This window comes from Calypte anna, chromosome 1 (genome assembly GCF_003957555.1).
Source record: "Calypte anna isolate BGI_N300 chromosome 1, bCalAnn1_v1.p, whole genome shotgun sequence".
Taxonomy (NCBI): domain Eukaryota; kingdom Metazoa; phylum Chordata; class Aves; order Apodiformes; family Trochilidae; genus Calypte; species Calypte anna.
In genome coordinates, this window is record NC_044244.1 from 191,600,750 (window position 1) to 191,627,502 (window position 26,753).

The following is a 26,753-nucleotide window of genomic DNA, read 5'->3' on the forward strand; positions in this document are numbered from 1 at the left end:
ATATGTCCTGAAGTGGCTCTCAGCTCTCAAGATCCATGGTGAATGAAGAGTTCATTTTAATTCTCAAGCAGTCTGCCTGGGGAAGTAAATCTAACAACCAATTGATCATCAGTAACTGAAAAGCTCTGGTGCATATGTTTAAACATGTAGCCACTCCTAAATAGCTGTGTGTCACTGCCACAGCAACGTGCTCTGACACTCAAGCACCATCACTTGCAAAAGAAATCAGACAAAATTGCTTTTTCAAATGAACTGACACACAGAACCACAAGTTCCAGGAAATGGAAAACAAAACATCTGCTATCTGTTATCCCATGGTACTGGGAACTGTAGAAAATACCATCGATGGCTCTGAAAGTCTTAGAGTTTGGCAATGGGGTTGCCAATCTTTAGAGTTTACTTTCATGTACACTTTGTGCTGAAAATGTGTACTATTTAGAACTGCTGGTGGAGAAACTTTGAGTCCATGGATTTGCAATATTGTGACCCTGAGCAGGGAGGAGGGTGCATTGTTCAAATAAGCTGGAAATGTACATGAAATAATGCTGAGAAAATGGACTGAGAACCACTACATCTCAAGATTCTTCAACATCCTCACTTATTTAGGGTATATACCAAGCTTCTCATAGTTTCTTGCTTTGGGGAAGTAATTTATTTCATAAATACAGACATGCTTCAGTGAGTCTGTATGTTCCTGTATTTCAGCTCTCAGGCAGCACCATGGTCCTATTTGGTATTAAAGTTTTTCTGATCTACTGGGAACACAGCAAAACAAGGAACTCAGAAAGTCCTGCTAGGCAATAAGCTTTTCAAAAGTTAACAAACTTAAAAATTAATTGAGAAATGTTAAACAAAGACCATGGAAAAGACTTAGACAAGAATAATCTGCAAGTTGCTGATGTTAAAATACTTGCTGAAGTCTACAAGGTATCACATAACCATGCCAACTCAGTTAATGTCTGGGCTTTTTTCATCATGTTTGCAGCTTGCTAACTTCAAAAGAAAACATCATGATTTTCTTCCACTTAGAAAAGAAAAAATACACAATCATATCAAGGCTTAAAGTCTACATAATAATACGTAAACCCAAGAGAATTGTCCCAGCCAAGTTCTGAATCTATGAAAATAATGGAGATATTATAATGAAATACTAATAGCTTCACCATTGCAAGCAGAAAGACTGTAACAAAGAGAAGAGTAATATATCCCTTATTGCAGCCATGAAGTCATACTGCACAGTGTGTTATTCAGCTTGGCTTTATGGTAGGTATCAATAGCCTGCCTACAAAAAACCCATCAGTTTTCTTACATCCATAGTCCTCCATACTGACTCAAGACCAAAAATAAACTACATCACACACCAACAGACTGAAAACACCTTGAATAAAATTTACTAACTGTGCAACACCTTGGTCTTCAAAAATACACATAAATGACAACACTGTGATAGCAGCAATCCTGTAGAACCACTGCCAATATCAACAATATTTTTACATAAAAAGTAAATCTTGCCTGGGACAGCATAAAGTGCACAAGGCTGTTGACACAGCAATAAATTGAAGCCATAAGCCTCATTCAAATGCTGTAATGTATTTGTTGTTATTAAGCAGAAAAAATGACTGCAGGAGCTCAGTTTCAATATAATCTACAAATTTCGCCTCCAGTAAAATGTAACTAAGTAAGGATTTCATTTCCATTAAAAAAGAGGGGACCCTACCTTTATCTTCATGTCTACCACATAATTTTCAAAAGTCTGTTTTTCCTTATTGGGTTCACCATACTGTCCAGATCCTTCTGATCCATTTGAAGCTGCAGACTAAAGAGGGGAGAAAAAAAACAAATAAAATATCTGAGATGTGCACTATAATACTATTACACTTAAATGTAAAGGTTAACATGCATATACAAAAGGGTAACCTGAATTGAAGAGGCTCACACCTCAGATTTTTCAACTCCATGTTTAGTCATGCAAAAATGCCAGTGTTAAATCTTAAAGCCACTCTCCTGGATGTCTGTGAAAGTCTTAATAGGCTAAATGTACAAGATAATATTTATCATAATCTCTAGTTGGCTTCAGAAGGTATTCAAGGTGCTCTGCAGCTCTCAGCATCAGAACACAGAGATAAGGAAAGAAATCAGTGTCCTGACAAAAAAGCCTGCAGATGGTAATGGGGTTCTCATCTGCAGTAGCTGCAGGAATAAATCTCCTTAAAGCACCAACTGAATTACCTGGTCTGTTTTCTCATTTCTAACTCATGAGATTCTCCTAAGTGAAAGGGTTTTGTATTTGTGCAGTAGACACACTTGCAAATCATTTAAATTAAGGTGTTACCTTTCCTTCATTTACAGAGATTTCAGTCTTATATTGCTTACAGTAAACCCTCATAAAACATTTAGTATACATTAATTTCTATTAATGTGTCTTTAATAGAAGATACATTAAAAGGCTGTAATTTGTTGTTTGTTTTTTTTTTTTTTTTTTAATTTTCCTACTGGAAATCTACTGCATTATTGCAGCTTTTGCATTACGATAATAAATATCTCTGATTACAATGCTCTATCCTGCAAATTTGTGCTGGAAGAGTCAGGATTTAAAGGAAACATGATGACTGACACTAACTTGAATGATAAAATTAGCACTTAGCAGGAACATAAAGAGGAATGCAGAGTGAATTCAGAGTACAGTGTATTTTGTATCTGTCAGAGCTGAGCATCAGAGACGCCATGAGTGCCTTAGACCCATCCTTTTTTCAACCTTTGCACCAGGACTGCAGCCAATTTTAAAAAAACAGGCAAAAAAAAATTGTTAGGATTTTAAACAGACCAACTATTGCCAGCACAACTTAGAAAACAACAAGCCAGTGCCACAGAAATAGCCAAATCACATTCACATGTGCAAATGTTTTCTCCTCTGATACTACATTGTTTATGTGGGGCTCTGTCCAGTGAAAGACTGAGCACTGGCCCCACTCCAGGCAACTACTTAGACACGTGCTTTTAACTTCACTGGAGCCAATGGCATTAGTTTTGTGCTCCAGTAAAGCATGTGTTTAAATGTTGGACCAGACCCAGCAGCTCAGCACTACAGCGGGCTGAACACTCAGGGCACCAGGAATGTCCTCCCTACAGTCTTAGATTCTTGCAGTCACCTAGAACCATGCCCTCCTTCAACTTGTTTACCAAGTCTGTAATCTGCAAGGGATGAAGAGAAAGCCAGGCAACAAGGTCAAAATTATGCAGGCCAGTTCAGAACTGAACCTATGCCTTGCATCTTGCCTCAGCACTTACAGAAAGCCCAAGCAACTCCTCAAGCATGTATAAAAATTTTAATTTCATCTTTGCCTTCTTTGAATACCTGTGTGTTTTCTGCTGTTATTGTTTACAGGCAATAATACCAACAAAGCAAGTCAGTATATTATTTATTTGCTCCAATCATCAAGACCAAACTCTGCCTGGTCCTAAAGGAGCTGAGCTTCTGCAACTTCTCAAAAAGGGTTTGACAATTTTCAGCAGAAACTGCAGGCAGAGTTCATTAGCTGAGTGCAGCTGCAGAACTGGATAAGGAACTTCAGTTTGTTTATATTATACATATAACATATTATACAAATTTTTTCCTCAAATTTTTAGCTGACTCCAATATTTTGAAAGAACATAAAACAATGTCATGAGATGCTATGAAATGTTTCAGTTGTTTTCCTTAGGGAAATGGGTCACAGACTCATTGCGAAGAGGAGAAAATCAAGGACATGAGAAAGGTACAAACAACTCAAGAATAATTGTAATCAATCTGGTACATCTCTCTGTTCAAGCATATTAAAGTTCAACAAGCATTAGCAAAATAATATTGGTTCCCAAACTTGAACAAAGTACAGGTTAGCAATCTTTAGACTAAACAAAAGCCTATGCTGTCTAAAATTATTTGTACACTTGTTTCCAAAAGCTGCCTGCTCATGCAAATGAGGTATTTCAGCAGCACTCATTATTCCTGAACTGTGCAAGTCACCATGAGAAGCAAAACCTGGAAGCTCCAGGGTGACACAGTATGAATGAAGTGGAGCACGTGTACCATGCTGGTTTGACCTTGATAGAAATAATGACTTCAAGTTTGAGTTAAGACCACCAAAAGTTTACACTTTTTATCAGACCCCTGTATCAAGAAGGTTGGGGTTGGAACAACGTTACCTTTCTCTTCACAAAAGAAAATGTTATCCTATTCTCTTCAAACTGGTCAGAGGAAATGGAGATTTTACAAGCAAATGCCACAAAAACACACTGAAACTTCATTTGGTAACTGTTCACATGGGTAGCAACCATGAGAATCACAGATCACAACAAAAGCAGTCTTCCAGTTTTGCGTATAATTAATGCTAATCTATTTAGATAATAATTAACAGTGACCATTTAGACCATAATCTCTTCAGGGCAATGTCTCTCTCACTGTGCAAACTTACAGCATTACTTAAATATTTATTAATAAAATAATCACATTATTAATCACATTAGCTACCGTGTCAGTTTTTCTAATTTTAACAGTGCTTAGCAAAGCTTATAACACATCTTTCCACTCACTTATTAGGATATGCACAATTGTCACAGTTAACTGTCAACAAAATTCTTGCTGATTTTTTTTTGGCCAGAGTACACCAATATGAATTATGAAAGACTTGTCACTGGTTCCACTTTCAGCAGGCAGCATGTTCCAGTTCATCTCTGAGCCAGCAACCAGCCAGAAGGAGCATCTGCCCTCACAAGCCATTATGGCATATGGAGTTTCCAGGAGTTCCTACAGGAGGTCTTCCTATAGCAGCCAAACACTCTAAGAACCCTCAGTCTATCACATTGCTCTGGAATTAATAACTATCAATAAGTCACTTGCAGCCATCCACAATAGATACAACATGTTTACTTCTTGGAGTGAGGCTCAACATTGAGAATACAAAAAATGTTTAAGAAATAAGAAAACAGGCACACAAACATTATTTTGCTTTTCCATGCCCTTACCAGGATGCTGCTGCCAGGACTTTGAATTTATGTACACACACACCTGTATGGGATATTTTCTAGGGCACATATACTGCTTTTTGGCTAGAAGATGCTGATCAGCTTTGCAAAGGGACCAGGCGTGCTGGTGGAATTAAAGGAGAGCTACAGCCCAGGAGCCTAAATAAATCTGCAGTCCTTTGGGGTTCATAGAGCTAATGCACCTTCTCCTACAGCTAGCCACTTAGGGAATGCTCTCCTGTGTGCTTTTAGAGACAGAAATTCAAAACCTGAAGCTGATCTGTTATATCATGAATTGGTAGCTCTGATCCAGTCCCAGGAGAGCCTGCAGATATATGCCAGCTTGCACCAAATGATCTACATCAACAGAGGAAAGGTACAAAAATCCCAGCAATCTTTAACTTTTGAATGCCAAAATCTGTCAGGAAATCTATCATCCTGGTAATCAAATGCTCCGAGGAATATACATAGTGCTGAGAGATACTTTTATTTAATTAACTTTTTCAAAAGTAAGCATTTTAAAAAATCATTAGAGCATTTTAAAAACTACAGGGGGAAAGTAAAATAAAGCATAACATATGCTGGAATTATCCACTATACAGGACATTGATGTAAATTAGTTCATTTAGCAGCTATGCTGGAGTAGGAAGCAACCTGAGCTGAACTGAGATGCACAGCAGGACACTGCTACTAGCAAAAAGCAGAGCACACCTCTACTCCAGGGTACAGCCAACCTAACTCACATTCTGTTCAAGCCATGTGTAAACTAAAACTGGACTCAAGTCAAGTTCATCCTTGACAACGTGCCAGAGACAGCAAGAACACCTTCGGTGTCTCTGGTCCCTCCATCAAGGGCTGCACCTTGCTGCTGTACCTAGGCAGACTTGACAGCACTTCTAAATGTAGTGTCAGCATCTTGGTTTAGGCTCCTGCAGATGAAATCTTGGACCACAACAATAAGAGAGTTATAAATCTGAAGCAGTTTGTGGACACAAAGCATTTTTGGGGACTTGAAGAGTTTTTCTTGCAATGCTATGTAGAGAAATAATCCAAGCCCACAAGCTGTGCTTTCCTTTTTCCCTCCCCTGCCAGTTCTCCTTCAATGCCTCATGTAGTCCTTGTTACAGGAAGAAGTGTCATTCATCAAATTTCTTGGCAGGCATTAACTTTCACTGATATCACAGATGACTGAAAATTCAAACAATCTCAGTGTAGGCCACGCTAGAATCAAAAATCAGAAATATAATCCCACAGAAGCTAGGCAGAGTTTCATTTGCCTCATTTGGGCCTTAAATTCAGTCCAGAACTATTACAACAGGGCTCCCTTCCACAAAATCCTTTTTAAAAGAAGCCTAATCGAGTGGTGCTGAAGTCCTTTAAAAAAGCATTGCTTGGGATCCCCAGTCAAATGATTTAGTCATCAGGAAGGATTTTGCTTCTATTTCCAGGGGTTCCAGTATGTTGTTTGAAGATGTCAAGGTTTGCTCCACATCACATCACATCAGCTCAGTCTTTGCAGCTGTCTCTAGTCAAAGTGATGTTGCAGATTGCTACAAGGTCTCATGGCTAAGCTCTAGAAGAATGTTATCACAGTCTCTTCTACACCAGTCTTCCCAATATGAGCAGTAAATGTGAATGGATAAAAGAAAAATTTATATTTTGGCATGGATTTTTCTGTATAAATTGCACCAAGTGTTCATTTTTTATTTAAAATTATTGCATTTGGAAATAAGCATAATTATCACAACAGTATTTATTTTACCCTGGGATCTTTACGATTCCACTTTAACTAATATGGATTCAACCTTTCAGAAGATTTTATGACAGACATAAAAAGTGTTAGAGCACAGGAACAATTATGTGGCTCCAGGGGCTTGTGTTTTGGAAAGGTCAGGATCTGATTTAATGCTGCTCCACCCTCCCGAAAGCAACTCTTGCTCTCAGTGTGATTCTGGGTGTCAGAATGTCACTGGTGAACTTTGCATTTGCTCGTCCTCAGTACAGATCTGACCATCTGCCTAAAAGCTGTCATCCAAGCTACTAGTTATTCAGTAGTCACTTTGGCTGGGCTAGGCTAAAGCCTGTACTTCAAGCCCATCTCCCTAATTATCCATATCACAATTATCCTGTTGCACCAGGACTCTGGTGTGGGGCAAGACAACTGACTTTCCAGGCAGGAAACAGGCAGGGCAGAGACACGAGCTCACACTTCAGCTTTTCTTCTCCCAAAGAGAGTTCAGATGCAGCTGGCTGGAGTAATTTGCTTACACAAACTCAAGTGTTGTGATCAACAAGAAGACACACCCAGGAGCTTCATCTTGCTGATCCATCTCCAGTGTTACTCATGCAGAGCTTTTTTTTCAAGCTGGGGCACAAACCAAGGCACTTGGGTGTCTCCTTTTCCAGGGAGGAAAGCGTCACTAATGTCAGTGGTGGGCTCTGAAGGTTGTGATGGTTCTAGCACCAGAGAAGGACCTTGGCCTGGTGTAGTGACCAGGCTCCTTGCAAACACAAACCTTGCCCCAGTCCCTCCCCTGCTGAGACATGGCACACTAGATAGTGGTGGTTGGAAGGATCTGTTGGCCGACTGCATGTGGCAAAGAGAAGTGAGCAAAAAGAGCATTGCAAAGAAGATCCTTGCTGCAAGGATGAAAAGATAAATGATTCACTCTTCATATGAGAATGAGACTCAGAGCATGAGACTGGACAGATAAGTTTCAGTTTTCAGGCAAAAAACCATCCTTGCTGTAGCTCCATGCCAGGCAGCTATCCACATAGGAAATGCAGACAATTAACTTATGTATGGCTTAGTTCTTACCCTGATAGACTGTTCTCCAAATCATACTTAGCAACAGTGTTACCAAATGCCATAGGGCAAATTCAGACTCCTCTGAATACCAGAATGAGTAAGATGAAAACTTGGAAAACATCATTGCATTTCCCCAAGCTCACTGGGACTCAGTCAGATCCTGATGCTCATTCTCACCATTCCTTACCACACAGCCAATGGTCTGCACTTTGTTGAGCATAAAGAAGATGAAATATGGAGAGTAATGCGGGATATTAAAGATATAATTCTGTTCAAATAAAGCAGAAGCTATTACTGAATTCTCCTAAAGGCTGGAGGAAAAGGACTAGGAAAATTAAAAGTCTGAACATAATTAATGAATCCTCATTTAGAACTAGCTATCACACAACATCTTGGAACCTAAATTTGCAGCTGAAGAGGGCAGGCTGTATGCAGAAACAGGCTTTAGAAGGAGCTCCATGTGCCCTGTGTCAAGCTGGGGAAAAAGATAGGGAGTTGTAGTTGCAGGGTGGTCCCTCCCAGCATGGAGTGATGACACCTGCCAAAAGCCCCTCTGAGCAGAAAGGTCAGCTGCAGAAAGAATAATATGTTAAAGCACATGGATTGGTTCCAGTTGTGCCCATCTGCATACATTTTATTCATTAACTTCAGTGGCCCCTACTGCTGAAATCACAATCTTGCCCTGAAAATAGAAATGGACCACAGCTGGAAGAAAATGGAAATACTTGGAAATAGAAAACAGAAAATAAGTCATTAATTACAAGAGAAAACATGACTAATGATATTAAATTAAATAATATTTGAATTATATGCTAATTAGGAAGGATAATGTTTATTTTACTTACATAAAGTTCTGGATACATAAATTTAAACCTACATATTTCAGTTTCCATAACAACCTGATACATTTATTCTCTTGAGTCATTTTTTATTGCATCAGTGCGGATATATTTTTTTTTAATTTATTTTTTAAAAAACTAAAAAAGCCACTGCAACTGCTTTGGTTGCTATGATAACACAATATTTTTAATTGTTCTTTTCACATTTAATTCTTCTTGAAACCAATATACTTTCCCTTCAGAGATGTGCACAGCACGGTGTGGGAATTTCACCACCCAGTCTAGTGCTCAATGCTGGGTTTGCCAGAAATCCCCACCAGTCCTATGGCTCAAATTGCTACTTGAGGAGTTCCCCTTAGGACACTTATCCTATGGCTAGAAGTCAAGAGCTTAACTGGAGACCTACACAGTAGCAGCCCCCAGTTGGTGTATTTTCCCCTGAAAACCAGAAAAAAAATTAAAAAGTGCTATACTCTTCAGAAAGGTGCATAGCTAGAGCAGATTTGAGGCAGCAGTGGCAGTGAGCATAGCTGCAGAGATGCAAAACATTTAAGTAAATCACTGCAGTACTCTCCAGGCCAGGAAGATAGAGAGCAGTTCTCATATTTCATACACACTGCTGTAGCATGTGATGAGCTAGACTTCACTTTTATCCATGAGCAGAAGGGATTCCTATAAATTCTTGGGAGTTAGCTGAAATATTTTTACAAATCAAGACAATTAAATGGTATCATGATGGGAGGAACAGAGAGGATAAGGTGGCCCTTCTCCTCCTCACCTGCAGCTAGCTCTGCAGCACAGAGGATCTTGCTGGTGCCTTTCCACCTTTGCCAACACTGCACCCTCACAAGTGGACTCAATTAAATTAAATTGCAATTACCTAACTGCTGACATTGTATTTCTATCTTGTTCCCTGTTACAACTATAATGAGAGAGGCTGTATTAATTAATAACAATTATATTATCTTCCAAGATGAGGAACTACTTGGCAACCATTCTTCCATACAGCTGGTGCAGAGTGACCTCAGATTAGAGATAATAGGGAATTTATGAATGTAAGGTTAGAGTTTTTGATGGAAAAGAACAAGTGCAATGGCTCCTGTGGACTGCCTTGGCCTTCAGGGTCAGCTCTTCATTTACTGCTAGCTGTAGTAGCCTCTACTTTGACCAGAAGAGCTGTGACAATCCCTTTCAGAGCTCTGTATCCCTCAAATTCTCAGGAGAACAAGAGTGTGCATATGTTACCACACAGTTTAGGATAAGGTCCAGCACTGTATTTTTACTATGACAAGCATCATATCTTTTTGTTTCTGATCATACTATTCCTCATTATTAAATGTATATGTAACATGCTAGATTAAGAAAAACTATATATACAATAGAATTACAACTCCAAATAGGAAAAACACCCAACAGTGCTAGGCAGTTTATGATAATCTTGTAGGAAATGCACTTTAAAAAGTCTCTCATGTAATGTGATTGAATTCTGATTTATCTCATGATAAATGCTATGCAGGCCCATAGCAAACCCAAGAATAAAATTCAGTCTCCTGTCTCCACCACTAGCCCACACAGTTTCTTCCTATTTACATGCACCTCCAGAGAAATTACAGAGGACACTACCCACATTTCACTTAGATAAAATTTTGTGCCTTTTCTTGCCAGAAAGAGGGACTTTAAGTCTGTCTATTCAAAATTAGTAATAAAACCGGTCCCAATTTTAGAACAAGACTGGTATGTCATAAAGTGATACTTAGGAAGACCACCAAAGGTGTTTTACACTAATTCAAGGATATAAAGCCTGTATTAAAGACAAGACAAGAAAGAAAAGACAAAGAGAGACAAGACAGAAAAGAGAAGAGGAGAGGAGAGGAGAGGAGAGGAGAGGAGAGGAGAGGAGAGGAGAGGAGAGGAGAGGAGAGGAGAGGAGAGGAGAGGAGAGGAGAGGAGAGGAGAGGAGAGGAGAGGAGAGGAGAGGAGAGGAGAGGAGAGGAGAGGAGAGGAGAGGAGAGGAGAGGAGAGGAGAGGAGAGGAGAGGAGAGGAGAGGAGAGGAGAGGAGAGGAGAGGAGAGGAGGAGGAGACCACGGATACTACAAAATCAAAACTCTATTGAATATTGTAATGACTTTTACTTCTCTAGAAAGTTTTGCTTGAAGCATCCTAAACCTTGCTATAGAAAAATATTTGTTTTAGCCAGAGCCATCAGGAGGGCAAGTAAGCAGTGGCTGTCATTACAGTGGCAGGCTGCCTTCCTAAGTCCTGGTTGCTGAGCTATACAATCACATATACTCACGCTGACATGCAAAAATACTGCAGCTAAACAAAACCTTTGGCAAAACACAGTGCCATCTCCCTTCGTTCAGCTTCCCTCCTCCAAAACATTACAAAATGCTAACCATATTTTATTATTTGGGGATTTTTTTGTTTATTTCCACATATATATAAAAGGAAAAAGACTCAAAACGTAAGTTCAGTGGAATGACTCAGGTCATCTTGACTTTTGGCATCTGCAGAATACATCATCATGCTCCCTAAATGTTGAAGAACAGATGACGATGTGAAGTGAAAAGGAAAACAAACATTCCCTCAGTGCTTGCAGAAGGTAGGACTTCCATGGATCTGCCAGATTTCCTCTCTGACAACTGCCATGAGCTAAATGCTGGATAAGAATCTGCCACTGCCTAATGGAGAGATGACAGAAGGCTGCACTTTCATATAAGGGCTCCAAGAACTAATAGCACAAGCTTCTGACCAAGATTATTAAAAAATTATGGGCCATACAGGGACTTCAGCTTCTTTGAACTGTAGAAGCACAGAATTGTAAGGGCAGCTGCAACCGTATTAAATAAACATCACTGTCAACTGGATTGTGAAAAAAGAAGCAAATTTTTCATGTTCCAGGCAATGCCAAGGGTTGTAGGCAGACAGTCTTGAAGTCCACAAAAATCTTTTTCCATGCGTACTACCTTAAAAAGCCCTTATGCTTCCTACAGGGACCAGAAATCCTCCAGAAGTGCCAGATAAAGCTGATAGCTCTTCATTTGAGAAATGGTGGCTTTGCTACAGCTCACTGACAGCAAGGGAAGCTGGATGAGGCAATAAATCCAGTCTCCTGAAAACTGCCTCTGACTCTGCAACCCCTCATGTTAAATCTGTCTGCCACTTTATGCACTTGAAATTTGTCTAGGCAGCTTTCTTTTGTTGGGATGTTTCTACCATCGAGGTGGCTGGCTTGGGTAGAGATGTCCACCTAGATTTTGAGGAATGCCAGATTAAAAACTTGTCTGAAAATACAGTCACCACTGATCAAAGCATCCTCAATCACTTCTATGTACTAGTTATTCTACAACCTCACTTCTCACCATCAGGGGCTCCAATTCCAGTTCTGGTTGTATTCAGAAGACTGACAAAAAACATTATTGTAATTTCATCAACACACAGCTCTACAGCACAGTGTGCTATTTTTCATATGTAGGCCATTTCTTACAACCTGTTGCATTATTACTACCCAGTCAAGTTTGCATTTCACTAGGTTATTAGCAAAGCTGAAGTTAAGCAAGATCATGTTACTGACATGTTTTTGTGCAGTTCTTTGTAAAACAGGGCTCACAAGAGGTGGCCCTAAAAGAGATGTCCACTTCTAATATTGAACTTTTTAATGGCAAAAATTAAGGTTCTTCTATTAAGTGAAATATCTGCAATGAGTGATGTAATTTCTCAGTTTGGAAAATTACAGTGTCTGTTTTCTTAGCTATGGTTAGCTAGGAACATTCTACCACATATCTGTGAAGGAACCTTCTACCATATCTGTGACCAAGAACCTGATCACAATTCACAAAGACATTTCAAGCCTTCACAGTCTTTTGGCATAGTTGCAACAAAACACCTTGAAGCTGGACACAAAGTCTCTTGTTTTTCCAAGTTCATTACATGTTGAACAGAAAGCTGCAACACTGAGCAAGGAGGTCAGATCAGTCCTTCCCTCTCTGTGATGGCTCTCCCTAGAACAGAGAATCAATATAAGGAGGTTTTTGGTCCTTGTCCAAATCATCACAAATAGTCATAATAAATTGCAAGGGAAGAGTAATATATGACAATTCTAATCCTCAAAAGTAATAGAATTGCCCACTGTGAGAGCAGATATGTATGTGTGTCAGCCATACACCCTAGGTGGGAACAAAAGCAAAGAAGCCACAAAGAAATGCAGTGATACTAAATAAAGAAATAGCATTAAGAAATACACCCCTAACTGCAGGAGATGAACTGTTTCAGGCAACAATATATCCAGCATCCTAAATTCTGAAAGCTCTAGTTACAGGCTTGCTGCTGACCTAGCAAAGATACCATTGGGTACCCTGGGAGCATTTGCTGTCAAAAAAAGTACAAGATATCACAAAAAAAGAATACTTATTATGTAAGTAGCAGCATATGCCTGTCAAGAATCTTCCTACTCTATAGGATGAGACAAAGCTCTGTGTTTTGTTACTTTTGGTTTTCTACAAACTCATGCACCACCAAAAAATGTGTGAGAAGACACCAGGCTGACGTAAAGAACGACCTGAAATCTCTCAGCAGAGCCTTTTAGTCCTTATCACTGTAATTAACAAATTCAGAGCCGCTATGTCTTTTACTCATAATTTAATTTTTTCCAGCTTGTACAGTGGTTGTTTGCCTTGTCTTTTCTCAGAAAGAGACATCTTGACTACCTGAAAGTGCTGAGCTAAAAAAAAAATATAAAAAATATGTACAGCATTTCAGAAAACCAAGTAGGCTCCCCTACACTTCTGCAAAGAACGGGAGGGCCTGGGAAAACTTCATCACTTTGGTTCATCCTGTCAGAGAAGAAACTATGAAGCTGCAATAACGAGCAGAACACCACTATCAGGTAACAAGGCTGACCTCCTGGCAAAGGAGCAGAAGCATCCAGACACATCAGCTTAGCAGCAAGTGGAGTGCTGAAATCACTCAGTGGGTTCAGCCATTTCTCCCCATGGGCATTGGAGTGGGCTGCCCAGTGAAGTAGTGGATTATCCGTTCCTGGAGATATTTAAAAAGAGACTGGATGTGGCACTCAGTGCCATGGTCTAGCAACTGCAACGGTGGTTCAAGGGTTGGACTCGATGATCTCTGAGGTCCCTTCCAACTCAGCCAATTCTATGATTCTATGATTGTATAGGTCTGTGCAAGCTGTAGAATGTGTGATATTCAGCTAATCTGACAATTTAAAAATATGAGATATTTGAAGATGTACTAAAAATTCTGTTTCAGAACTCATCTGTAAAACGAGTTTTCTGGGTTTGGGGGGGTCGATATCCACCCACAGACACTTTGTGCTGCCTGGTGGGGGTTCTGCTCCATCAAACTGCCCATTTCTGTTCAAGACAACAGAAACTGGAGAAACATGAGTGAACAGTGGGACACTATTGATCAACAGGAGGCGAATGTCATATCAGGAATGATTGCTATACTGCAACCACTTCTACCAGGACAAAAGACAATTTTAAAGACGAAATGAGATAGTCTCTCAGCTCTTTCTGAAGAGCTCCTGTGCACTTATGGTGGCAATACCGTGGAAATTCCTCATTGAAAATGTCACAAAGAGCTGAGGAAGCAGACATGGAGGTCAATTGCTACTCTTATCAAGAAGGAGAAGGGTGAAGGGTGAAATCAACTCCTTCATAGCACACAAAGGTCTGCACAAATGCTTTATTCATGATCCACTTAAATATTATCATGGCAAATAAGCAGCAAATTGTCTCATCTCTAAACCAAGGGCAGTTTTCACTATAACCTGTTACAGATTTAAGTGATACAGGTGGTAATTAAGCACCGTCAAATGCATAAAATGTACAAGCTGAAAATGCATAAAGTGCTGTGGCTCTAGCAATGTATTTGTAACTACATTATGCATATAAAACATGAAAAGAAATCATATTTTCAAGTTGGCAGCTTTCCCCTAATTTCCAGGGTTGTTACATTTAGGATTGTATTTACTGTTTGTTAAAACCTGCAAGTACATGTCCAGTTGATAAAAAACTAAACAAAGCAGGAAAGATATTTTCTTTTTCATATATATTTATCATACTGAGCAAAGATAAATGCACCTGTCCCAGGAATCACTGCCAGGGTGATCATTCCATGATCCAGAAGTCTTGGGGTGATATCTTTCTTTATTCTTGGGAACTATTTAAGAATCAGTTTAATACAGAAGCATTGGTAGACTGCAGAAATACACAGTCACTCTTAAACCTCTCTATGGAGACCTGTGCCCTCTGGACACAGAGGGCAGTGAATTCTCTTGCTTAGTTGCTCAGGTTGAGTGAGTGATTGAGTTAATAAACATGTAAGTAAGACAAATTGCTCTGAAATATTTTTATAGTGAAACTTAGCTGGAGTACATTTGTCCCTGAATATCACTTTTACAGAACCCTTACAGTTTCACAGGGCAAAGAACTATATTTTTAAGAATTGATGTGTTTGTTTTTGCAGGTGGTTAAGATATAACCAACCTATCAAAAACAATGAATTGTATCACACATTCTTTGGCAGAACTGCTAACTTATGGTAGAAGCCTGTTGGGACATTCTGATATTTTTATGTAGGTAATTTTTTCAGATTACTCTGGTATGATAACAGCTCTTGTTACAACATAACATGTTATAAAAATTATTTTAGAAAAAAATATGTTAAAATTACAAGAGTTTTTTCTGAACTGGTATTTTCATAGTATTTTAATTGTTAGATCTATTATTTTTTACCTTGATACACAGAAGTGGAATTTACACAATAGTCATACCTCAATGCTTATCACAATAGAAACCCAATGCTTAATTAAAAGTTTGACTAATTCTGTATGCTGGTTAATATTCAGGCACATTTTCATTGGGGAAATTTATTGTTTCTGGTTCCAAGCAGCTGTTCTGGCCTGCTCCCAATCCTTTGCAGACGTAAGAACAAATCCCAGATCAGAAAACTGCCTAGAGGTGTTTTGATAAGCATATTATATAAATGTGAAAAAAAAATTAAAATGAAAGCAAACAAACTTGCTGTGCTGGATGTGACCCTCTCATCATTGCTGTTCTGGTTTGTTTGACATCCCAGTTCTGTTCTCCCTCCCACTAATGTCAGTAGAAAACAATATTAAATTAATTAAACAATTATAAAACTAGTTAAATCTCCCTGTCAGAAAGTTTCTATCAGAGTGAGTCATCTAAAATGGTTCTATCCTGACTAGGACCAGTAAAACCTTCATGAAAGGCACATTAATATGATGGTGATACGGAAATAAAAATGAGAGGCAACACAGTAAAAAGGCTTTTTATGTGAACATGTCTAACACTGTGCAAGCAGAAGGAAATGGCAAAAGCAGAACAATGTCATCTCTGAGACTTGCCCAGGGAACAGAAATTGTCTGTTTAGAGTGGCATGACACTCATGTTGCTCTTATTCTCATCATGACAACTGAAACTCTTCTGTAGGGATTTGGGATATGAAGGCAAGAATACTGCACTCTGGAGTATTTCTGTCCATGGAATGATGCTGTTCTGCACACATAAAAATTCTTGGTTTAAAATGGAAACATCAGCCTGACCCCATTAAAACACACTCAGAAGCAACTCCAAAGTGACACTGAATAGAAATGCTGGCCTTCAAGTTACTGACAAGCCACAGAACAAATAACAAATTTATAGAGAGATAACTAGCATGGATACCCGGTATGGGTAAGATATTTAACTTCAGCTAGTCATAAATTTGTTTTTAATAACATGGTGACTTTGCAGTTACCCATTTCTTTGCAGCAAGCATATGAAAGAATCTCTGCAAGTGAAGCATGAGTGAAGCAAAGCTTCAGGACTGTTGCTGTTAAACAATTACTGAAATATGGCTGTTACACATCCTTGAGTGCAAAAGAACAAAACTAGCAAAACAGGAACCAAGATGTCATCTCTACTGTACCCCTTAAAAAGGCTGCTGCCTTCTTGAAGGAGAGCTTAAAGAGTGCCAGAGAGAGTTACAGGGGAATTGGCTCTGGTACAAAATCAGCCCACAGACACAGACTGCATTTGCTCAGATAAATGTATACCATAGGAGCTAAATCTAGTGAAGAAACAGACACATAAAACTGAATGTTTTAATCCCTTCTAATGTAACATTATGGTTGATCATACCTAATGACTCTTGCATACTAAGTATAATAATTTAAACAGAATCAGATTTGGCTCCTGGGAATAAACCAAGACATTCAAATTAAGCTGTACCCAGTAACAAAGAAAATAAACAAAAACCCAGAGAAGAGACTGAATTTCTATAAGGAGATGTAAAAGGGTCTTCAGGTCCATGTTTTTTAGACAAGCTGTTAGCGTGAAACAGATTAATGGTTTGATAATTGCCCCAGGCATAAGATTTTTAAGTAAGGGTTTTACTACTGGAAGTTTTTACAAGGCAGCACTTCAAGAACAGAGGAGTAATTACAATGTTTATAATCACTGGATACAAGGACAGCAGATATTCCCAAAGCAAGCAGAAATAGCAGGATTCATTTTGCATGCTGCAACTGACTGCCTTTACAAAATGAGCCTCTAAACAAATGAAATACATGGACAACAGGAATTAAGGGAAGAACTGGAGTCTTTAGGGACCACCTCAAAGCCACGTTGCCTGACTGAACATCAGTGGTGCACGTGAGATGGGTGTGGGAAGACCAAAATTGTGCAGTAATTGCAAATGATTCTTGTTCAAATTAGAGAAGTCTCTGCACCATATAAGTGCCCTATAAGGAAATTGTCTTTTCATGCTATGATACAGGGACAGGCAGACCTTCAGCTACCAGATTTATGTGTAAGCACAACAGCAGAGTGTTCTTTTCCTTCACCTCAATTTCCCATCTGAATAAAGGTCAAAACACTGCTGACCAGAAATAAGTAGCACTGGAGACCAACTAATGAAAATGGGGGTTAAAACAAGGGTAAATTTATGTCTTTTAATGAGTATCTGGAGCTGTGCACAAGCCTGGTAGCTTCAAGCAGCATTACTATTGTCGTAGATAAAGGGCAATTCAATTTTTGTTTTACCAGATGGATACCTCCATCTAGGTACTTTTATGTTCTCCATTATTGTACTTTCTGAGCATCTTACAGTTTTAATTGTATCTGTTTACATAACAGTTAAGAGAGAGGCATCCTTTATCTAGTGACTGTTTAACGCAATGCAGAGACTCCTGGAAGAGAAGAATTCTTTCTCTCAGGCAAGTGACCAATTGCTAAGCTGAGGATCAGGGCTCAGACCTGCACACCCACTCTCACACTCCTCTAACCTGCTAACTCAGCTGTTCAGTTGCAAAGCTTTGACAGCAGAAGTGGAAAGTACCTTTCTTCAGCCTTAGCTGGAACTGGGTAGGGCAAGAGCAATCTTCTGAGCACTGGAAAATCTGAAATTTAACCACTTCCAGTTAGATCCCTACCTCCCATTCTTAGAGGGGAAAAGAAATCAGTCTTCTCACTCCAACAGGGACAATTTCAGAGCCCTAATGTCAAGAAAATGCTTTCAAGCTGTGAATGCTGGTCTTATAAAGCTTGGTTCAAAGAAGTAATGAAGCTCTTTGGCAGGTGTGAAATTACAAACGAGCCCTGTTTTTAGGATTTTCAGCAGCAAATTGGGCACATCCCCAGTCAGAATGCTAGCTGCAGTGGATACCATGCTGTACATTTATAAAATAAGGTAATGCTGAGTTACCAGCACTGAGGACTTCCTGTGCTTCTAGTCTAAACAAAAATTAGACTTGAAAAATAGATAAAATGACCATTATACAGGCTTGCCTTTTTCTTAATCTTCCCTGAGCATCTGCTTTGGTGCCCTGGCTACATGGGTAAGACAATTTCTGCTAGGTTTCACTCAATGCAGGTGCTTTATTACTGCAATTTGAAATGACTCAGCTTAAAAGTACTTGAGATCCTCAGACCTCCAGAGGTACATTATCTTTGTACTCTCAGCTGTCCACAGCCCCTGTTTTCATGGTAGCTGGCATTTGTTTGCTAGCCAAATGAGTTTGTCTGGATCATATCAAGCCATTCAATGCCTAAGGACTGTCAGCATCCACATGCTACATGTTCCTGGAATATCTTCACAACCCACTCAGGTGATGTCCAAACACCCTTCCTCCTCTATGTGCCACCAACCCTCCTACTGAACACAGCATCCTGCTAGCTATGATCATAGAATAGTTTGGGTTGGAAGGGACCTTTGAAGATCATATAGTTCAACCCCTCTGCAATGAGCAGGGACATCTTCAACTAAATGAGATTGCTCAGAGCCCGATCCAACCCACCCCTGAATGTTTCCAAGGATGGGACATCTACTACCCCTAGGCAACCTCTTCCAGTGTTTCACCACCCTCATCATAAAATATTTCTTCCTTATATCTAATCTAAATCTCCCCTCCTTTAGTTTAAAACCATAACCCCTTGTCCTGTCACAACAGGTGTCTGTCCCTGTGTTCTGGCATTCCCCCTTATGCAGTCTGAGAGGAATGAACATACAGCTCCTGTGGTAGTGGCCTACACACTAGGCATTTAAGTGGGCTTCTTAATCTTTTCTGCGAAGTTCTCCCACTTCCAGATATGAATACAAGTGATGATGACAATGTAGAAGTGTAGAAGGGTTGAGAGATAACATGGAGAAGGGCTTTACATGTATGACTATACAACAGTGGTGTTTGGGCACTTCCTGGGGATGGAGGATTTTACCTTTGGGTATGTCAAACAAGACAAAATAGGCTATACTTTAATCTTCACCAGAGCAGAAATAATTATAAATTCCATGCTACAAAGTCATGTGTTAGCACTCTGCCCCAGTAAATATTTAATTATTACATATAAATTGGAAACACCCTAACAAGAAAAAGTAAAATAATACCTGCTGGCACAATGCATAGTGTGCTCTCATGGGTGAAAAGAGAAACAATAACTGCTCTTCCCTGGTCAAGAAGGAAGTTGAATGTATATTTCCATATCCTTGGAAAATAGCCAAATAGCTCCTTCGTATGGAAAATCATATCAGCAGTGTCTTTGCACACATTTTAAGTGAAGTGTAGCTGTGTCTAACTTACAGAAAAGATATCACGATTCTTAATTGGAGAAAGAGAACAGAGTGTTGTTAATTTATAGGTGTGTTCTTGGGTTTGTTGACTTCAGTCCTGGACATGGATTTCTTCTCATGTGCTGCACCACAAGATTCAGTCCTTAAGTAATATTTGGATCTGGTGATACCTCGGATTCTCATTTCCCTTTTATGACTCAGTTCTTAAGTCCTTCTCTCAGACCTCACATACAGTCCTTCAGGAAGCATCCAGAACAGCAAATATGCAGTTCCCAAATTCTGAGTTAACATTTTCATTAACAAACAAATTTTGCAGAGTTGTTTCCAGGAAATTTTTCGTATACATGGAGACATAGAGATAGAGAGAGTGATATATAGTGCCTCTGCTGTCAAGACTAATTGCCTTCCAGAATGCTGCAAGGCTTTTTATTTTGGAAACTGAAATATTTCATACCTCTAAGTATAGCTCCTTTAAGATGAGTCTAAGCCAACTAAATATTTGCTTTCCCAAGAGATCAGATTTTTCATTAGGACCCAGCATTCATTTTTACATGGGCATATTACTTAAAATGACAAGGCAGAATGAGGAGGAGCAGGTCACAAAGGTTATTTTAAAAGAGAGAGAGAAAAGCAGAGAAGCTGGAAGTTCTTCCTATTAGACATTATTAGATAAACACATATTTAAGCAATTTTTGGAACAGGGGCAAATAAACTGTTCTTTGTGTCTACTGTAAATTGAACAAAACCTAAAAGGTTCTAGCTGCAGTTAGAGAAGCTCCAGTTTGCTGTCAAGATAGAATTTCTTTCAATGAGGGAATAAGTTACTGGTTGGAGAAGTTGCTGACTCTCAACCATGGGAGGTTTTGAAAACAAAATTAGACAAAACTTGTCAGGAGCAGCCCTAGTATAGCTGATCTGCCCCAGGGGAAGAGAATGGACAACATGAATTTTTGGGTCTTCTTCAGAGCTATATTCAAGAGTTTCTACATCATGAATATGTTGGACTTTTTGATTTATTACCCGATATGCCACATTCCCTGCTGGCTGTATGGATATATGAAATTAAAAAGAGCTTTAAAAAGAAGAACCTAGTAAATATTTTTAATCAGTTCTGAGCTTGCCCCAAATGTTTTTCCATTGATTTGGAAACTATCCACAAATTTGAATTGATTTTGTCAAGTTGGATTTACAAGAGGGAAAACAACAGGGATAGGTTAATGAAAAAAACATTCATATATATCCTACTTTCTTCCTTACTCACTAACACCTACCCACTGAAATTATTTTGGTCTGTGATATTTGCAGCTCTGCCAGATATATTGCCACATATATTTTGTTTCTGTACAGGGTGAAATGTGACAATAACATGATGATAGGTAACATTGCACTTGGCGTCTGGAAACACTGGGATTACCTATTGCTCTAATGACCAATAAAGCTGTTAACAGCACAGTAAAAACCAAGGACATGGTGTTAAAATTCACAGGCCATACCAATACTTTTTTAATTTCATAAGGGCCAGGAGCTCCTTCAGGCTCAGTACCTGAATAGCATAGAGCTTAACTGCAAGCATGCAAGTAAAGAGACTGAGGAGAAGCAGAAAAAAAAAACCCAAATGCCTCAGTAATTATCACTGAACCCCCAAACATATTTATTTAATTCTGTTGTTTGCAGCCATTGTGTTCTGTATGGGATCAGTTCTGCAGGATCCCAGTTCTGTTCAATATCTTTATTGATGATTTAGATGAGGGGATTGAGTCCATCATCAGCAAATTTGCAGATGACACTAAGCTGGGGGGAAGTGTGGATCAGCTGGAAGGCAGGAGGGCTCTGCAGAGGGACCTGGACAGACTGGAGAGTTGGGCTGATTCCAACAGGATGAGGTTCAACACGGGCAAGTGCTGGGTCCTGCACTTTGGCCACAACAACCCCATGGGGAGCTCCAGACTGGGGACAGAGTGGCTAGAGAGCAGCCAGGCAGAAAGGGACCTGGGAGTCTGGATTGACAGGAAGCTGAACATGAGCCAACAGTGTGCCCAGGTAGCCAAGAAGGCCAATGGCATCCTGGCCTGTATCCAGAACAGCATCGCCAGCAGGTCCAAGGAAGTGATTCTGCCCCTGTACTCAGCGCTGGTGAGGCCACACCTCAAGTACTGTGTCCAGTTCTGGGCCCCCCAGTTCAGGAAGGAGATTGAGGTCCTGGAGCAGGTCCAAAGGAGGGCAACTAGGCTGGTGAAAGGTCTTGAGAACAGACCCTATGAGGAGAGGCTGAGGGAGCTGGGGCTGTTCAGTCTGGAGAAGAGGAGGCTCAGAGGAGACCTCATCACTCTCTCCAGCTCCCTGAAAGAAGGTTGGAGCCACGTGGGGGTTGGTCTCTTTTCCCAGGCAACTCTCAGCAAGACAAGAGGGCACGGTCTCAAGTTATGCCGGGGGAAGTTTAGGTTGGATATTAGAAAGAATTTCTTTCTGGAGAGAGTGATCAGGCATTGGAATGGGCTGCCCAGGGAAGTAGTGGATTCTCCATCCCTGGAGATATTTCAAAAAGAGACTGGATGTGGCAGTCAGTGCCATGGTCTAGGAACTGCAGAGGTAATGGATCAAGGGTTGGACTTGATGATCTCTGAGGTCCCTTCCAACCCAGCCAATTCTATGATTCTATGATCATTCATCCTAATAATTTGGATGCACCTATTTCTGGCATTCATGGTGAGCTAATATATTGCCCTGATTTTTCACTTGCTTTTTGAAAAAGCCATCCAAAATTACAGTCTCAGTTTGGGAGATATCTCTCTTCCGAGGCACTCCCTGAGAGGGTTGGAAGATTACAGGATGGGTCATAACCCTTTCAACTCTCTTGAGTGATGAAGATCCAGTTCCCATATACAGTATGATCAAGCATCAGTTTGTCACAAACCATTATGGTGGTTTAGAGTTAAGAGGCCAACCATCTCTGTATAGTAAATTTACAGTATTGCAAGCAACAATCTAAAGACTTTCCTGTTATTTAAAAGTCTTCGCTTTTGGAAAAGCAAATACATTAACACATAGGAAGGGTCATAAGATACATGACCTGGCCAATGGAAGCTGCTTTCCTTTTTAATCAACAATTAAAACTGGAACAAAAATACAGAAAAAATAATAATAACCAATTTAAAGAGAAAGTGAGCACAAAGGCAGCCAAGAAAGTTTTCAAGTGGAAGGCATCAAAGGGGGATGACCTCTAGACTGAATTATTAGGCTTTTATTACAGGGGAACACTGCATGAAAGAGGGCAGTTTTTCCCTTTCCACATTGAGGACATGTATTTGAGAATGGAGAAGAAAAGCATGAAACCACCAGTTCCCACAAGGAATAGAGCTTGAATAAGAATTTCTAAGATGTATTTGATTATCCAGTCAAATTTTCATAGAGCAATTTCTCACAGAAAGCAAAGAGCTGTATTGGATTTGTAGAGCAGCTGGTACATTCAGCCTCTGCTACTCAGTTCTGACTCAGAACTGCTAATATAATATAAGTATATTCTGCTCTCACAAGGGGAAAAACCCCAAAAGTCTACATTTCTAGTCTGTTTTGCCTGCAGCTGAACCCTCACAACATATAGCTATGACTTTTAAACCATTTGTATTTTTATTAAACTGATGAAATTTATGGACAGCAAATTTGAAAATAGCGATGCCCTGCTCTCTGACTGCGAGCACCAAGTCTTTAAATGCTTATTACAGTTTCTCAGAAATAGTTTACTATTCCATGAGCTGAGAAAAATTTGGAGTAAGCCCCATATATTCTGTTATTCTCAGGATAGAATCTGGATTTTAAATTCCTTGGACAAGACTAGCAGAACATCTCCTATACTGCAATGAGGTTAAAGAAGTTGGGGTTGAGAGACAAATACTTTGATGAGGATGGAATGATAAGAAAGCCTGTGATCCACTGTCTTTCTCAGGTAATTCAAGAGATGCTGGAATTCAATTTCACAACTTTTAATTGTTTAGCATTTTGAAAAGAACAAAAAAAAAAAAAAAGACAGAGGTCAGCTAGGGGTGTCTGCAAGCTGGGACTCAAATCATTCATGGGGTGTGTTCTACATTACTGTTAAGAGTCATTTGTTCTGATTTCACTCAAAATCAGAATGCTTGTTCTCATTAATTCTGCAAGCTTCTTTTGCTAATTAATTTTTACAATAAATTTCTTTGGAGAGTTTTGTTCTGGCTGTCTGCAATTCTGATTTATCTTTTTAAAGGATCAAATACAAAATGTCAAGTAGAACTACAATTTGCTTCTGGTTTTACATTAAAATGAGGAAAGGTCTTAGAAGTAGTCATGCCTACAGCAAGTGCTTTGGGACAACTTTTAGGATTTGATATTTCTTTTGAACCATAAAAACAATGGAAATTTTCATACATTTCGCTCATCTTTGATTTTGGTCTGGAGATTTGCAGTTTGCAGTTCATGTCCACTTCATTTCTGACTCACTTTTTAAGAACAGACCAATTCATTGCTTGGTTCTGTGGGATTTGGCTTTGACTTTGAAGTACAAACATGGACCTAATTAGTTCAGATCACTAATTTAATTATTAATAATCTGGAGGCAGCCAGGGGCAGATTAGAGCCATTGGTAACAAAGAAAAGTTTTGAGTCCTGCCACTGGCTACAGAAGAAAAGCAAACGTGTATAATCTTCTATATGTCCATTCCTGATACAGAGATGATTTGGGGAGGTATCTCTGAGTACCTGGGCAATGGAAAGGTTCCGCCCAATGTAGGTCCAAAATATATGAAAAGTCCTATAAAAAATTTCACATAGGATCCAATCACTGGAGTGTTAATAACCTCAGTGGTTATTAGCAAGTAGAGGAGATTATAGTGTCTTCTAGGGGTAATCACAGCCAGCAAGTATCAGGAAAAATACTCCAGAGATGAGAAAAAGAAAATTCTTTGCTTCCCCTTTGACAGATGATAATTGATAGGATGAAGATGTTACAGACATATTGAAAGTCAGAGAAAAAACACTCCACATGTTCCACATGATAATCACTCCACATGTTCCACATGATAATCTAATTCCTTAATTATGGCCAATCTTTTGATCTTACACATCATTGCTTTACCTTCCTCAGGCTTGAGACATTTCCCTCCTTATATATATTTTAATTCTTAATCTGGTAAATTACCTCTTGTTTTTTCTGCAGATTTTCATGATCTGTGGCAGATGTTGTCTTCTCCCATTTCTCCACAACTTCATTTGCTTCTTCTATTTTTTGCTCATAGCTTTTCTGGGAATTTAGAAGTGTCACTTCATAAAACTCTTGAATATCTGTTTGTAAAGAGGAACAAGTAAAATACATTATTTGACATGTTGACTTTTGAATCCCTGGTGTTTATCTTTGGCCTACATTTACTTACAGATTATCATCATAATGATAAACACATATTACATTTCTAGCAGAGAGCACAGATATGCAAATTAGTTTTCTAAAATGTTAGTGAGATTCTTGAGGTATATTCAAATTGTGAAGAGGTTCTTACAAATCATTTCAAAGAAGTAAAGAAATATTTCAAAGAATTGATTCTAAGAACAGGTTACACATGAACAATATAGGTAGAACAGATCCTTATACGGGGAGATGTTAGTCACAGATCATTTTGACCATTAAACTAGAAATTTGCAGATTTAAAATACCCTGAGAGTCTTGTTATCAGACACCTATCTGAGGCATCTGAGCCACTCCCTGCCCTATCTGCATGTGTTTTTATTGAATATTTTCAGTGGGATGCACAACTTGGAGGAAGTCTTTGTGGATTCATCACTACATTCAGAAGTAGATAGTTAATGTTTGGTTTCATACAAGAGTAAGCAAGAAGCAAGGTCTTATGTCCTGTTCAGACATTCTTATCACATTTATTTCTATTGTGTACGAACAGATATATGAGATCCAGCAGTGAAAATATTTTCACTGAAACCTGTGAATGTCATGACCTGAGAGGGAAAAAATATTTCCTTCCTTGAGGCAAGAAATTTTTAATCAAGATAGTCACATACAGGATGCAACACATTGCCCATCAGATATTTGAATCACCAAAGAAGGAAAAAAAGCAAAAGAACAAAGGAAAAACTTCCTCCTAGATAAAAAGTGAATTAAAACATTTCAGGGAGAAAGACTGCATCTACCTGGATACCATTTTTTAATGAGTAGCTCTCTCTAATGAGCACTACCTATGGTGTAAAGAGTATGGGAGGGCATAACCCTTGACATGTAGGTGTCAAGAAAAGCAGAGAAGGGGTTGGAGAAAATATTCTGGGCTTGGGTGAAGAAACTATTGGGGAAAATCAAGCTTTTTGTGTTTACACAGTGTCTTTCATAAAGATTTGTGACTGCATTTGGTGAAGAAATGTTCTGCATGTTACCCTATACTGAATTGAATCAATAGTAGCCCCAAGGTAACCAGACAATCAGAGAAAATTTCTTAATGGAAGCTGTGATAAATCTATACCTAACAATACTAGAAGGCCAAACCCCCCATGATGCTTCAGCATGTCTAAAAATAAAGAGTCTCTTCCCCAAGAAAGCTTCTTTGACCAGAAAAGAACAATCTGCCAGCATTAGCCATAGAACCCATCTGGCAAAGAGGAAAATATTGGGGTCTTGTCTGACCTTCAGAAGGAGACAGGGATTTTGTCACAGAGGCTCAGATCCTAGATATGGGTCAGGAAGACATTGGTTCTAACTATAATAAACAGAATAAATAGATGTACTGTGGTGGTACACCTGCATTTTCTGTTATGTGCTGTCTCACATAACGGGACTGAACTGGACTGTGTGTGCCAAGCAGAGCTGAAGGAGAAGGAGGAGGCACAGAGAATCACAAAACAGATGCAGATTTCCTGCATCTTTCAAGAGCCAGTCAAAAGTACTGAACTGAGACTCTGCTCATCCTCACATGAAGTCTCTGGTCAGACCTCTAGGATAAAGTCTTCCCTCTTTAGTAAAAACTAAAACTAATCTTTTATT

The 26,753-nt window shown here is 39.3% G+C and overlaps 1 protein-coding gene across 1 annotated transcript in view; it reads right to left on the reverse strand.

The window, feature by feature from the left end:
* The window catches only part of DLG2 (discs large MAGUK scaffold protein 2), a 967,325-nt gene that overhangs the window by 826,680 nt on the left and 113,892 nt on the right, over nt 1-26,753 (reverse strand). The window contains 2 exon segments of the mRNA XM_030469255.1: nt 1,718-1,816; nt 24,915-25,057. Coding sequence (XP_030325115.1) covers nt 1,718-1,816; nt 24,915-25,057 — 242 coding nt within the window.